At 37.3% G+C, this 15,146-nt stretch overlaps 1 protein-coding gene across 2 annotated transcripts in view; it reads right to left on the reverse strand.

Annotated features, from left to right (window-relative positions):
• Window positions 1-6,105: 6,105 nt before the first annotated feature.
• Window positions 6,106-15,146, reverse strand: part of TBC1D32 (TBC1 domain family, member 32) — a 78,607-nt gene continuing 69,566 nt past the window's right edge. For both annotated transcript variants that reach the window (XM_014966492.1, XM_014966491.1), the window contains exons 30-34: window positions 14,445-14,560; window positions 13,449-13,603; window positions 11,687-11,827; window positions 9,656-9,844; window positions 6,106-6,782 (exon numbers count right to left, since the gene is read on the reverse strand). In XM_014966492.1, the coding sequence (XP_014821978.1) occupies window positions 6,663-6,782; window positions 9,656-9,844; window positions 11,687-11,827; window positions 13,449-13,603; window positions 14,445-14,560 (721 nt within the window). In that variant the 3' untranslated portion in view covers window positions 6,106-6,662. The remainder of the gene's footprint in view (window positions 6,783-9,655; window positions 9,845-11,686; window positions 11,828-13,448; window positions 13,604-14,444; window positions 14,561-15,146) is intronic.

Genomic DNA, 15,146 nt, shown 5'->3' on the forward strand with positions numbered 1-15,146 from the left:
CATTCCAAGTGAATTTCATGTATTCTCCTTGTCTCATTCTATTTCTGAGTAGGAAACAGACCTGATGAAATATTAGTCAAGTGTCAGTTCTCAATTTAACCTCATCTAAACTAATTTTTCAAACCATGTTGATACCTCCCCATGCACCACTGCATATTTATGTTAAGCTTTAAGATCTTTTTTTTTTTTTTTTTTTTTTTTTTTTTTTTAAATGCAAAAAAAAAAAATGCGAACGGCTCAGTTTGAGGCTTAGAAAGCGGCTCGCCTCCTCCACCCCCCTCCTCCAGCTCTGGCTGCTCTGCGCTCTTCTCTCGCACTTAATCTCTCCCTGGGAGTTCCCAGCCCCGTGTGTCTGTACTGGCGTGCACAGCACACACTCTGCATTCGCCTCCAGGGAATTTCTCTCTGTCATTCTGCTTCTAAAAACACAATCTCGGCTCTGGAGCTTTGGGGCTTTTTTAATTTACTAGTGGTTTGGTACCAGAGGAACGGGGAAGGTTGGTTTTTTCCTGATACTCTGCTGAGTATACAGAACTTTTTGAACGAGTTCTTGTTAGGTGAAGTAACAAAAATGGTACCTCATTTACGACCTGAAATTAAGAGATTTGTTCTGCTTTAGCTTAGATTTTGAGCTAAAAGTGAAAAGTGAAAGGATATGGTCTGCACATCCAGAAATAGCATTTTAAATGTTGGGAAACTAGGCTGAGTAATCTCGCTTTGAAGTAAGACTCCTACAGCTGTCTGCTTCTGTGTGATCAGTTCATAAACAAAATGCTGGGAGAGGTGTCATGAATATACTCCACTGATTTGCAGAAACTGTAAAAACATTGCAGCTCTCCATGCAACTTCCTTACAGGAAATAAATTCTAGTTACTTTTTCTGACACAAATATAATGTTATGTTCCAAACAAATTTTGATTTTTCTATCTGCTCAAACTAGTTAAAATTGTATTTTCAGTTCTAGTTCAATGTGGTATATAGATATAATTTGAAAGGAAAAATGTGTGCTGTCATTACCATCTATTATTAAATTTTTTATGCAAATTTTTTGCTGTTCTGCCTCAGATCTGTCCATCCCTAACTCCTTGTGTTGATTTTGCTTGTTTGTTTGTTTGTTTTTGGTTTGTTTGGGGTTTTTTTTGTTATGATTTGCCTAAAATGCATCAAAGTGAACTGGAAGAGATCATATCCCATCGATACTAACTGTTTTATCATTTTTGAAAAAATATATTTTAGGAACAGACAGGTCAGATATCAGAGAGTTAACTCACTGTATAACTTGGGCTTTGGAACTTGGAATAAATTATATACTTTAGAATGGCATGTGTTCTGGAATAGCACGTATCTCAAAAATCAGATCTTGACTGAAAATACTGATCTGATGATTTATTATCTTAAAAATAACTTTGTTCTACTGGATAGTTATCTTCATTGTAGAATGACAACCTCTTTCAGTCTGTTTCCATAGTTCCTCATTCCTAGATCGCTCACATTTTTGCTGGTGATGTGCTTTTCTTGATTGTGGGGTGGGGGGGAAGACGTGTGGCTGGATTAAAGCTGTTATCAGAAATCTCCTCTCCGCACAGGCAATCACAGGCAGCAAACAAGCCATCTTCCAGCAGGGATCACACAGAGGTTTTTATTCAGCAGGAGACCCCAGTGCGTGGTGGGGTGGGTGTGATGGACGGGCAGAGGCAGCAGCGCTCAGCTCCCCGCCGCAGGAGAATGGGGCAGGACTGAGGGCAGCTTTAACTGAGGAGCCATGTCTTCCAACAACTTGCTTCCCCTTTTTTTCAAGTTGGGGTTTGTGGGGTGGGGGGGAAGACGTGTGGCTGGATTAAAGCTGTTATCAGAAATCTCCTCTCCGCACAGGCAATCACAGGCAGCAAACAAGCCATCTTCCAGCAGGGATCACACAGAGGTTTTTATTCAGCAGGAGACCCCAGTGCGTGGTGGGGTGGGTGTGATGGACGGGCAGAGGCAGCAGCGCTCAGCTCCCCGCCGCAGGAGAATGGGGCAGGACTGAGGGCAGCTTTAACTGAGGAGCCATGTCTTCCAACAACTTGCTTCCCCTTTTTTTCAAATTAGTGTTTTATTTAGTGTTTGCTTTGTTTTGTCCCATTAGGCTTACTTTAAATCACGTTTAGTTACACATTTCAGGTACAAGCAAGGAAACGCTTCTTATCCTTGAGTGCTCTGCCTGTCATTGGAGACTGGGCACAATGAGACAGCTGAAAATAAGAGAGAGGAAAAAGCCTGAGGGGGGAAAATGCAATCAGGATGGAAAGCAGGGAAAAAGAAGCTGGAAAAGGCAACCAGAAAAATACAAATAGATTTAGAGATAGAAAATGTCTACAACTCAGTAGATTTTAGTTCCCTGAAAGAAAATGGGGAGCTGGGTAAAGAGAGAAATTTATGTATCAGGCAGCAAGACTGGAGGGGAGGGAGTGCTCAAAGCAGAGGTGATGTGAGCGTGTCTCCCAATAGCTGTTGCTAAAATGGTCATTTGTTTCTAGACCATCATGGATCCAAAGAAGACGCCACTGGTTTCCCTGACTACCATCACTTTAAGCTGTTTCAGTCGACGTGTATCAATGTCCTGTTTCTGCCACACGGCACAAAGGAATTCCGTATTATTACCAGGTATGAAGATTTAGCATTTACATAGAATTTTCATGCACTAAATGTTTTATAAATATTCTCTAATTAGGCATCCCAGCACCAACATGGACAATATGAAATTGTAGCTGTTTTGCAGATGGGGAAACTGCAGCTGATTGAATTGCTGGAGGCAATGCAGAAAGTGTTTTTGCCAGTAGCAGCACTTGGTACTGGGGTTTTTGTTTCGTATTTATATTCGACTCATCTTCCTGATTATTGTATACTGCACCTCTTTGCATTGATTTGATGCTATACTGATGAAAGCTGTTGATATTAAGGGTCAGCTCTGCAGTGCCTCTCTCTTCTCTGCTGGGGGATGGGGCAGCTATTGAGATGGCAAGATTCCCTGGGTCACTCAGATGCGTAGCACAAGAGCTAATTTCCCTGACAAATATCTGCTGCTGATAAAGAAACCAATGACTTCATAATTGGTAGCTTAATCAGCCATGGTCTCTTTAAAATGTATAGAATTTCTAGAAACATATATATATATATATTAGTGTTCTACTGTAATTTACTATTTGTATATTTGTCATTTGGTTATTTTGAGGCATATACTCAAAAAAGTTATTTTAAAAAAGAGACTGCTATTAAGGTTAAAAGGACAGATTTTATGGGAGCCTTAGCATTCTTTGACCCTGGTGTCATCAGTTGTTGTCATAATTTCCTCAGACTTGCCAAGATCTTTTATTAATGTAGGTAAGCCAACACAGTTCACAGAAGTCCAAATATATTTAAAACATTTTTTTTCTAGTCAGGGAAAAAAAGCTAAACACATGAACTTATGAAATGCAGAGTCAGGAAAACAGAAATTAGTGGCAAAACCTTTGTCAGTGCTGCTCACTCTTAGGTTGCATATAATTACAAATTTCACTGCTGGTTCTAATGTATTTTATAATTTGAATTTGTGTATGTGCTCACACATTCATTTTATCTACTGAAGTTGTTTTTCCAGAACTTTGCAGTAACGTTTAGTTTGTCTCATGGGTATGTAGCAATGATATTGGATAAGTAAGTCTAAATTCAACATTTGTGGTTTCTGTTGGACTTCTAAAACATTTATTATATCACAAATTCTAATCAAAATATTTTGAGAGTCCAGACATTTTGTAAAGAAAATGTTATTGCAGGTGTTGATAAAACATAATATTTTCCCTACTTCTTGAACCAAATCAAGAACTACTTAATGTTTAACTTTTGCTATGTAACATCACCTGGTAATGTTGCCTACATAACCAGGATGCAGTCTGGGGAATCTGTAGTTAGTTATTAAACTAGCTACAGCAGGGACCTGACCAATTATGCTGGCTACTTACTTTACAGTAAAAAGAATTCTTCCTATAAGAAAACAGATGCTAAGTAACTTTTTGCTAGAAAAGCTGAATCTTGTTTCATTTCATAAAGCAGCAAAGTAATTTAAAACATCAGGGTACTAAGGGTCTGACATTCCAGGGTAGAGGGCAATTTACCAACTTTCTAGGCAAAATAATTACCACAATTACAGCCAAAAATCTCTTTAAAGATAACTGCAGGAACAGGGCATTTAACTCCAAATGGAAGTAGTGCGTCTATTACTTTGGCTGAAATGAAACTGAAATCATAAGAAAGAAAAGATCTCCTAATAGAAAGAGACATTCAGTATTTGCCTTTTAGAAACTCTGGGTTGTTGAAGGGGGCAGCACAAATTTCAAGAAGCTTCAGAATTACTGATACTTTATCCCTAAGTAAATTTGTATCTTAGGGTGAGAAGAAGGTTATTGTCCAAGACTAAGCCAAAAATAATCTTGAGTTTTCAAAAGCTGTTTAGGAACTTGATACTGATGTCACTAGAGAATCTCTTATACTCTCAAAGTAAGTACTAGCCTAGTATTTTCTGTATTCTGTGGAGTAGAACTTCATCAAATTGCAAAGCCTATTTAGATGCCAACACTGAACATGGCATTAGTAAGTGACAGAATGTTCACTAAGACCTTAAATGAAAGTTAAGGAAGTTTGATGGAAAGACTTTGTAAATCCAGGTGCTGGGTAAGGCTGGGCGAGGTGGCAGCATGGCTGTGTTAAGTCTCAGTTTTTGAAATAATTTTTTTTTTTAAAGAACAGTTTGAAGAAATGCATTAATAAAGGTAATGTGTTGGGGAGAGAAGGGGGGTGTCTAGAGATGAAGCCTTCTAAGCAAAATCTCCACTAAAGCTGTTACTTCCTTTGTTCTGTTAAGTCAACTTTCAGCTAAGATTTGCCTACTGACTGCAATACTCCTGAAAACAGACTGCTTCCCACCTCTAGGACAGGAAGAGATGACGACAAGTCAAGTCAGTGCCTAAGCAGGTGTTAGTGAGCCAACTCATAATATGGGAGTAGGATTCCTTGGTGAATTTCTTCACAGGACCCAAAAGGAACTCTGTGCCAGCTTTAGAACATATCCAGCAGTCCCTTGGGCCTTTTTATGCAAAGCTTTATCATGCAATGTAAAATTCTTAATAGGTAATCTACTCTAGAAAAAGTAATCCAGTTGTATTCCAGGACAGTTTTAGAAAAGTGTGCAAAAGGATTTCTAAATGCTCTGAAGTGAACATAGCATTTAAAACCAGTTCTACACTTACTAGTGCATATTCTGGAACCTGGTGTGACTCTTGAACATTTGGTTTGATGACAACTAGCTTTATTATGTTAGTTCTCACCTCTTTCTTCCTTTTGTTGCCATCTGTATGTCAGGTATCAGATGTGGATGCTTCAGAAGCCATTATACAAGAAATTTCCTCAAGAGAACAAACTGTCGTTACCTGCTTCTTCCCATCTGCCATCAAGAGGAAGATGCCCTGTATCAGATGTTACCTTTCAACAATCCCAGAAAGAAGAAAATGGGATGAAAATGGGATGCAGGAAGTAGCAGTGCATGAAAGACTTGGGAGAATTGATGTAGACTGGCATGACATAATGATGTTGTTTATAATGCCTGAAGAAGAGGGAATTGTCAGACGACAATATCTGTGCTGTTTATAAAGCATAATGCCTGAAGAAGAGGGAATTGTCAGAAGACAACATCTGTGAAATAATTACACAAAGACAAACCCAGCCTTCAGACCAAAGCTGGAGATCCCCAGTCAAATCCACCTGTATGGATGAACAAATATTGTAAGATGTGGGTACCGTTGCTCTGAGGGGAAGCCTGGGGGCCAGCATGCAACAAACACCAGCTCTGCACCTGCTCTAGCACAGGAGAAAAGCCAGGCAAGTGTTATCTCATCTACTGCTCTGGCAAACACCAATGACACTTCCTATTAGTTTTCATGTCTGAATGAAACCAGAATCTAGGAAAATGATCATTTTCCAGAATCAGGCCACTCAAGGACTTCTCTTGACTTATGTGTATGGACAGTGTGTGTTACAAATAATTCTATGTCATAAAATTTCTATTTATTTAAAAAAAAAAAAAAAAGACAGGAATATCAATATTTGTTTCATTGCATGTATTTGAACACCCCTTTTTCTCAACCTTATCCAGAAAGTCAGAACAGCTGTGTAAAGGGAATTTGTTCTTCATTTGTTGACTCTTCATGCATATGAATAAACACTAAAAGTTGTTTCTACAAAAAAATCACATTGTCAGACTCCAGCAAAGCATGAGGGTTTTAGGATTGTGCTACAAGGAGATGACAACAATGCAATGATTTGGGTGCAGGTTCAAGACTCTATAATGAAGACTTACATTGTAAGGGAGACACTTCAGCATCCTACAGGTGGGTTCTGAAGCTGCCTCCTCCCAACTGAAAACAAGGCTGTGGCATAAAGCCTTTCTGGGAAAATATGGTATTTTAAGTCATCAAATTTAGATGAAGTCCTTTTGCAAAAACTATATTCTGAAAACTCTCCTTATTTATTTTATAGTATGTACATTCACACAACCTGACTCGTTTTAGGTGAGATGATTGATATATCAATCAATCAGCATCCTTTTAAAGGATGTAACCAAAACTGGCAAATAAAGTGCTTGTTTGCTTCATCTATGTATTCTGCACTCTTATGTTCCTCATGTCTTTCAGCAGCATAGGTCTGTAGATCCCCTCCAAACCTTCCATGTAGTCTAAATAATCACTCACTCGAAATCCATGGAGTGCTTCTTCCTGCACAAATACACACAGAAAACACTTATTAGCTGGGGAAAAAAAGATGCATGACTCAAATGTAATGAATACTAAGCTGTTAAATACAGCTCATTTTGTTCTGCTTGTCATAACCTGGGTGCTTAAAATACATTTTATTACTTTTCATTTAGAAATAAAGAATTGTTATTATCTGCTTCCAGACAGTTCTTCCTAATTACAGTCTTGGTAACAAATATTTTTTTCAGCTGGACACTGTTCATCTGATTTTGGAAAACATGCCCTATGAAGATTTTTAAGGAAAACAAGGTAAGTTTTAAAAAGGCAAAGCCAGGTACTGAAATATTCTTTTAAAAGATTTTTGTACCAGCACCTTGCATGCTAGAAGTTTGTTAGTGTGCTTTTATATCCAACTAGATTCTCAATAAAACCAGGAGAGTAACAGTAGATATTATTTTTTAAATTAATGATAAAGAAAGATCTTTATGAAGTGTTTAAATAAAAAGAGAATAAACACTTCTGCGTCACCACAAACAATTAATTTTTACTAATTCCAAAACATAGAGTAAAAGAAGATGCTCTCAGGAAAAAGAAACTAACAGACCACGCTCCTTCTCCAAGGAAAGGGAGGACGCACTGTGGAAACCAGGATCCTGAAGAACAGTCCAGGTAAAATGGGTGAATCTGTTACTGCTTTGAACTGGAACAACTTGTGTGCCCACCAACTACTAAGCAGTATTACCAGCGCTGGCAGCACGTGCTGCTCTTCATATGCTGTACCTGCTGGTGCACTGACTGTGCATCTCCATTAAGTAGAATTTCCTGAAAAACACCTGCTCAGGCTTGGAAGGCTGCACTGTGGCATCTGAACAGAAGTTCCGAGATGGTCCTTTTATTTCTACTCCCCTACTCAAAGGTGACAGTAAAGGCACAATTTTGCCTTCCAAGTTGCTCCTCATGCACTGTTAGAAGGTTGACTACAGTGGAAAAGAAAACTGACTCCAGCAGAGAACTGTAAGAGGTATTTAACTCTTTTTTGATTTTTTGTTTGTTGTTTTTTTTTAAAGCAGTCAAATCCTACCTTGATTAAATGTGTCAGCATTGGTCAGCCACTTAGTTGTCAGTAATGTGGCTCCTATTCCCAGAAAATAGTGAAGAGTGGTTAAATGACTCCCAGGAGGGACTGACATACCGGCCTGTAGCCCCAGTGTCTCTATTGTATCCAAATGAAACCAGTGAAACCAACATGGGTTCACTGAGGTGGCAGGTTACAGTATATTCAGGTTCATACATGGAAATGACAAAGCTATGCACCTTTGTCCTTCCATGAAAGGATTAATAAAAGACCAAGCAATAAGGTTAAAATTCAGTTAATGCTGAAACTTCAAGACATTTCAAAGGGACTGTATGTTTCAGTAACCCATCTCAGTCAACAGAAAAAAAAAAACAGAAAAAAAAAGAAAAAATGTTCATAGACAATTTGTTACTCCTGCTTTCCTCTTGGCACAGAGGATAAGCAAATTACAGAGTAATAGACGACTATCTCTTTCACAGGTTGTCAGCTGTTTTTTATCATTAGACGGACACATTGAAAGGGTAAATGTTTTACTTAAGTACTAGGCATAATATCATATAAATTGACAGCAATGTTGTCTCCAACTTCTTTTTCATGTGCAAATGAAAGTCTATTTATATTTTAAGAAGAAAATATTTTTTTTAAATTTTAATAGCTAGCTGGAACCACTTATTAGAGAATACCAACAAAGTATATTGCTGTCAAATCACCATCTTTCTGTGACAGATATAAAGCATGTTAGAAGCTTCAAAACAGAAAGTACTATCGGTTCTTGGAAGCAAAATAGGCAGCAGAACTTGTTTGTGTGTTTGATTTTTTTCTTACCTTGGATTATATTCTCAGAACAGTTTAATACAACAACAGAATATTTTTTTTTTAGGTGAATTAAGAGCTATCAAAAGCTAGAGTATACCTTAAGTATGCTATTAACTCTTTTTCTGCAGTAGTCACTCAGTGAATTGTAAATACTCTAATAGTGCAAGGTATTTCTCATTAACAGTTCTATGTCAAATCTTATGTTTATACCATAGGTGACAACATATAAATTCTCTCTTCTATAATTTACATGAACTATCCCAACAATGCCATCAAGATGAAGTAGTCTTTGAGCCACATTGACCAAAACCAGGTAAAATAAAACAATTCACTCATTAAACTGTGTACCAAGCAGAATGACTGAGCTAACATATTATTCATATTTAAGAATACGTAAATTGGATGCAAACTAATCAGAAAACTGATGTTAGGATGGACTAAGATGCAGATGTATAGCTCTCAAAAGAATTTTGACTGGAGGAAAAAAAAATACCAGAGAAAAATAGCAAAATATCTCAGGGACAAAGAGTCAAATATTTGTATCTATTCATGACTGCATTTTTAGCTAAGCAGTACCCCGGAGAGAATCCAATAACCAAACATCGTTTATAATATGGGAAAGAACAGGGAATTGTGAGGCTGGTTGTACAGTAATTGGCATCTGTTCCAAGTAACAGCTCACTAAGCTTTGTGCCACATCTCTTCAAGCTTCAGTAGGAGACCACTGTTTAAACCCACTGAATCAAATGCTCTCATGCCATAACATGGCTATTTACTTTGCATACAAAGGGAACCGATCAGGACAAAATGCAGGAAAACTGTTCTCTGGAAAATACTGTACCTCAATTTCCTACCAGGAAGTAAATAAAGTTAAAGTACTAGTTCACTCAAAATCATTACGAGTAATTCAGTAAGAGCTTCAGATTAAGTAACATACATATTTTTCAGTACTGAGAGCTTTGCTTCCCTTCAGCAATTGAAAAATTAAAAAAGAAACCCTTACTTTAAGAAAAACTTGGAGATCTTGGGCTTCAGTGTGCTTCAGGATGTCTTGCTGTAGGTGTCTGAACACGGAAATACACATATATATTTGATAATCGGGACCCAGAAAAATACATATAGCGATGTAGTGACAGATCTCACTCCAGTCCATGTAATTCCAGAAACACTGAGTTATCCATTGCAGACAAATCTAGATGAGAATGAAAGCATATATAATTAAATTGCTGTAGACAGCCATAATTCCTCAGTTTTATCTCTAACTTTTCTACACTATAAACCCTTTTTCCTGTAACATCACCTTACTTCTGAAAATAAAAGGAATAAAACACAAAAGATGACAAGAATCACCATTTTTGAAAATCACAGCCCCTGAACAGACTTCCAGTGAGTTCTGCTAGACATATGAGTCTGTTCATACTAGTTGCAAGAGTATGTTCTGGCAACTCTAGAGGTTCAGAAATAAAACTCAAAGGCCAAAGAAAGTAAAAGTGATTTTTTCAATATTTTTTTTTTTTAATGTGGAGGATAATGAGGGTGATGAAGGTGTGTTTAATGGGGATTTTCCTTTAAATTAAGGCGGCGCTTTGCCTTACGAGTGAATGTTAGGCCTTTCCTGAAGGCCTGTTTTCATTTAATGAAGTGCCTGTGGAACACACTTAGTGACTCCTTTTTCTACTTCTAAATTACAATGTATTAAGATGCGTACAGCATAACAGCATATTTCATTTAGTTCTAGACTACAAATCTTCTGTTAATCAGTCCTTAAAAGTGTTTAAAAATATGCAGCAGCAGAAGTATCAAGATTCTAATTAGATGACAGCAGCCATGCTCTGGCACTAAAACTGTTTTCAGGTATTTATTGAGGCACACAAGCACTTAAATTCCTCAGAGTTGTTTTCACAGTTCAAGGATTGTTTGTTTTTAATCATGCAGTAGAACTGCACAATCACGCAGAAGATACAGTGGTACCTACCAGTGGCATTTCAGTAGCATGTTAAATAAATAAAAAATAATCCCCAAACAAAAAATCTCTACCAGGAGTTTAGAATAATAACTAGTCAATTATGAGTTGAGTACAAGCAATAAAACACGCACACAGTGGGACTTACACAAGAACAGGTGAGGAAGGAGTGACTATTCCCCCCATGTGTGTTCCCACCCCAAAACATGAGTGTCACTATAAGCACCTTGCTCCTATGCCGAGATAAAGGCCCTCACCTGCCAATCTTCCCTCCTCAAACACCAAATCCCAAGCTATTTTAAGTAACATCTGTACCATCTTGGCATCTGCCCCCATTAAGAAGCCTCTTAAACTGCAAATCTTGCGTCAAAAAGGAATTTCGAAAGCATAAGATGAAAAATATTTTTGTTGGTTTGGAACAGCAATAAGCTTGCTTACTGTGGCGAGAGGTACTTTACGTTGGCAATCACCTAACTCATCATTGCACAAAGCTCCTTACGCTCCATCATCATCCATACTGCAATGCTTTGGTAACGTGGGATGCTACGTATGTAAGTAAAATGAAAGCTAACACTATGAATAAATATTCTTCTTTAGTAATATCTCTTTAGTATAGAAGAATAGTGTGTTCCTGGACTGTAATATTTATGGTAGCTCATTCAAAATTAATTTTTCTTTAATATCGCCTGAACTGCTTCCTATTATATACCTAACCCAAATTACACATTTCCCTCCTGTGGAAAATTCAGAAAATTATTCCAGGGAATAAGAAATTCTATTTATTTTTAATGATATATCTAAGGGTTTAGCATATATTATTTTTATCAAGTTTTCTGCATGAACTTGTAATGGAATGTCATCAGCTACAGCACACTCTCATTGCTCTGCCCAAGTCAGCTGCTTTCTGTCTTCAGATGCTCTAAGCCACTTTGCATTTGATACTCTTACCCCCAGTTTCATAACCACCACACAAATGCTGTATAGAAAACACACAAAAGTTCCTGAGTGTCCACGATTTTGTGGATTCAAGTCAAAAAGTTGATGACACTTTGATATATTTTCAGCAGTTACCTGGGATGGAGTGAAACCGGAGATGTGGAAGGCTGAAGAGACAAGTGGCAACTCAGCTTTGAGCAACGTTTCAATGTGGTGAGCGCTGCAGAAATAGACTGGATGGATGCCAGAGTCCACTGTGGCAACAGGCAGGTGCATCTGATTAACAATAACAACATCATCAACAACAACAAAATTGAGGAAAAAGATTACAGACTGCAAAAACGTGTAATTTTAAAAAATCTTGCTAAGAACAGCATATAAAAATATAAACCTTTGCTTGTAAGATAAGGCATCCCAGTTATTTTACAGACAGGAAATAGAATAAACAAAACAGCTGGTACTACCATCAGGAAAAATGTGTAGCTAAACTAAAGAAAATTAAAAGTTAGAACCTGTTATTAAATATATCCTGACTATTCCTTTGCAATCTAGTTCTTTACTGCATGTAAGCTTTGATTGTCAAAGTGGGGATGGAGAAACCACTGTTATATTTTAAACAAAAGAACAGGAAAAGAACCAAAAACCAAAATACTAACTTCTGTTGGAATTTTTTTCTACCCCTTTTACTGGTAGACAGAACGGAACTTCTATGTATTTGAAGTTGTTTTCTGTGTGCACATTTCTTTGCAGCACACATGGCTCATATGAGTGAAATTCTACTTTATGCAGCAAAAGGAACAGAGGTTTTATCGGTATAGAAAGCTCTGGACATCACTGCTTGTGTTCTAGGTGATGAATCCTTGGTTTCGTACTAGAAAGTCAAGGTATGTCCTTTACATTCCAATGGCTGGATAATTCCTCATTTGTGTTTTGACATTTTAATTTATATTGTGGAAGTTATGCAAATAAGTTAATTGTTGAATTTTCTTTTTGTGTTTCAAGATATATTACGAAAGAGAAATCATTTAGGTACTGAGAATGAACATTAGCACTGCAGCAACCTGCCTGCAATGCTGCCTACTTCGTGTGTGGAAGACAACTCTTCAGTTCCTGGCACTGATGGTCCCCAGCACAACTACACTTACACCATGGAGCAACACTTCCTTGTGCTGGAACATCCTCGGGGCTGGACCCAGTGCTTGAGTGGATCAATATGGTCACTTCTGGTGACAAGACAGACCAATTCATATCAATACAGAGGCTTACCCACAGAAGATGTATGGGATGGAATCCGTGCTTCTTATACCCCAGAGCTCTCCAATAAAGACTACTGTTGTTTATGTTCAAAACATTCAAGACAACATGACAATGTACAAAGTCTAACTCAGAGGGGGTTATTTTAAATAGATGGAATCCCATCTAATAAAGATGGAAATGAAGTTTCTTATACTACAAACTTAATCCAGAATACTAATCGTTTAAAACTGCCAAGCATCCAGTACCTATGTATTTAGTAAATTTTAAAACTGATAGCTTTACTAAAAATAAAACAATATCGACTTGCACACTGTAATAATGAAAAAAAAAAAGTCATTCAACAGTATCATAGCCTTCACACAGAATTAATGCTACAAGTTTATTTTACTGCCAGCTTTAAAAATCAATAACGTTGCCTTTACTATCAGTCTACCTGTTATTTCACTGCTTTTAAATATCCATTTAAGCAACTGTCAAATCTATATTTCTCTGAGATAATTTTTCAGGGTCACATATTCAGTTAGAGGGCTTTAATGAAAATTTAATGCATTTTAAAAACCCACCCAAAACTAAGGAAATTGATAAAGTCTCCTTTAGAAACTTTCAAAGTTGCCTTTCCGAATAGCTTTTAAATTCTTACAGATAGATGCAGTCTTGATAGCCAGAGAAATGCTGAAACCAGGAGACGTGAAAATCGCTGAAGAAACATCAGTGTCTTCTCCGCGTCCCCTGACATGATGAGGAAGACAGAAGATGCAAACCAGTCGTGGCCAGCATGGGGCTCCTGCAGGCAGCCTGCGCCAGAGGGCTAAGGAACGAGAGGCACCAGCTGGTTTGTCAGAGGTGGGACAAGGGGAAGCACAGCTGCCTCTCAAACTGATTTAAAAGAAACAATTTAAGTTATTTTTCCCTACCTTTTTTTCCCCAGCCCATAAGCAGTCAAGCCAAACGAACCAAGGCAAGCAAAAAACAAGTAAGTGCAAAAACCCCTGCACCAAAAGAAGTGTGTCTGTAGTGCAAGAAAGGAGAATGGTGGAGGAAGAAAACAGAAGTTATAAAGATTATGGAAGAAAAAACAAAGTACAAGAAAAGCTTTAAAAAAAAGAGATTAAGCGTATTCTGATTAATACACCTGAAGTGTTTTTTAATAGTGATATGTAAGTCTAATACCTAAAGAATATTTGCAAAGCTTGTTGGAAAGCCATACCTGTTTTATTTTTTTAAAAAGTTCCACTGGAGATCTAAACCAGACAGAAGTCAAACCATTCCTGCTGATCAGATTACAGCCACATACCGTTAACAACGCTGGTACTGTGGGAGTACCACAAAGAATCATTACTGCTCAAAGGTGCATTGCTCCAGACTCTTTACCACATACAGAAAGATGTGATACTCCAAAACAGTTTATGAAAAAATGAGACTTACAGTTTTAACAAAGCATGAGGACAAAAAGGTAAAGATTTTCTTGCTTGCATTGGGTGAGCATGTTAACTTAACAAAATTTCAAAGTAAAAGCGCCACTTTTTTTTTCCCAATATATATTACACATCTACACCACCATCAAAAGCCCAAACTGAGAGTTCAAATTCCATTGGTATTTTTAGACAATATAATTTATGCCATCCAGAAAGGATACGAAGCGGGGATACCACAGTTCTTTGCTGTTGTTTCAGAAATTTCTCACAATTCATTAACACAAAGCACAGCCCATTTTCTGCATTTTCCTTCAGCAAGTTTAGATATTTTCCATATCTAAAAAAAACAGAATTGTTTGATTTATTTTTTTTTTTTTAATTCCCAAAAAGCAAGAACTTGTATTTAACAGGCTTGTGAAAGTTAAGCTGTCATCACAAATACTACGTTGTAGATACACAAATAAATGGTTTGCTACAATTTACTATGCTTTATCTAGGAAGGATACACACCAAACATTTGCTACCAGGTGTTAAAATTCCTCAGTTAAATTCCTTTTAGTTAAGTTTTAGAGACTATGGTGGGGAAGAGTGAGTACTCTAAGACAGATGACTCATTTTCTTCACATACGTTATTTACAATTCCATCTAAGCATGTTGTATGTGCAATTATTAGTAATGCTAAAGATAACAATCTGTGGAAGTACAGACACACAAGCTTTTCCTTCGTCACAGCTGTGCAAATTACCAGCCAAATAAGTTTAAATGGCATATAACTAAGCTTAGCTAAACAGTGCCATTCAGAGAAATAATGAGGAAAAAAAGACACATAACTCAGGATAATGTAATTTTACGGCAAATCTTACTAAGTTACAATTAGCCTTTCCAACAATAAAGGATAATAAGATATATAATCTGTAAAGATC

This window comes from Calidris pugnax, unplaced genomic scaffold, assembly GCF_001431845.1.
Source record: "Calidris pugnax isolate Ruff unplaced genomic scaffold, ASM143184v1 scaffold31, whole genome shotgun sequence".
Lineage (NCBI taxonomy): Eukaryota > Metazoa > Chordata > Aves > Charadriiformes > Scolopacidae > Calidris > Calidris pugnax.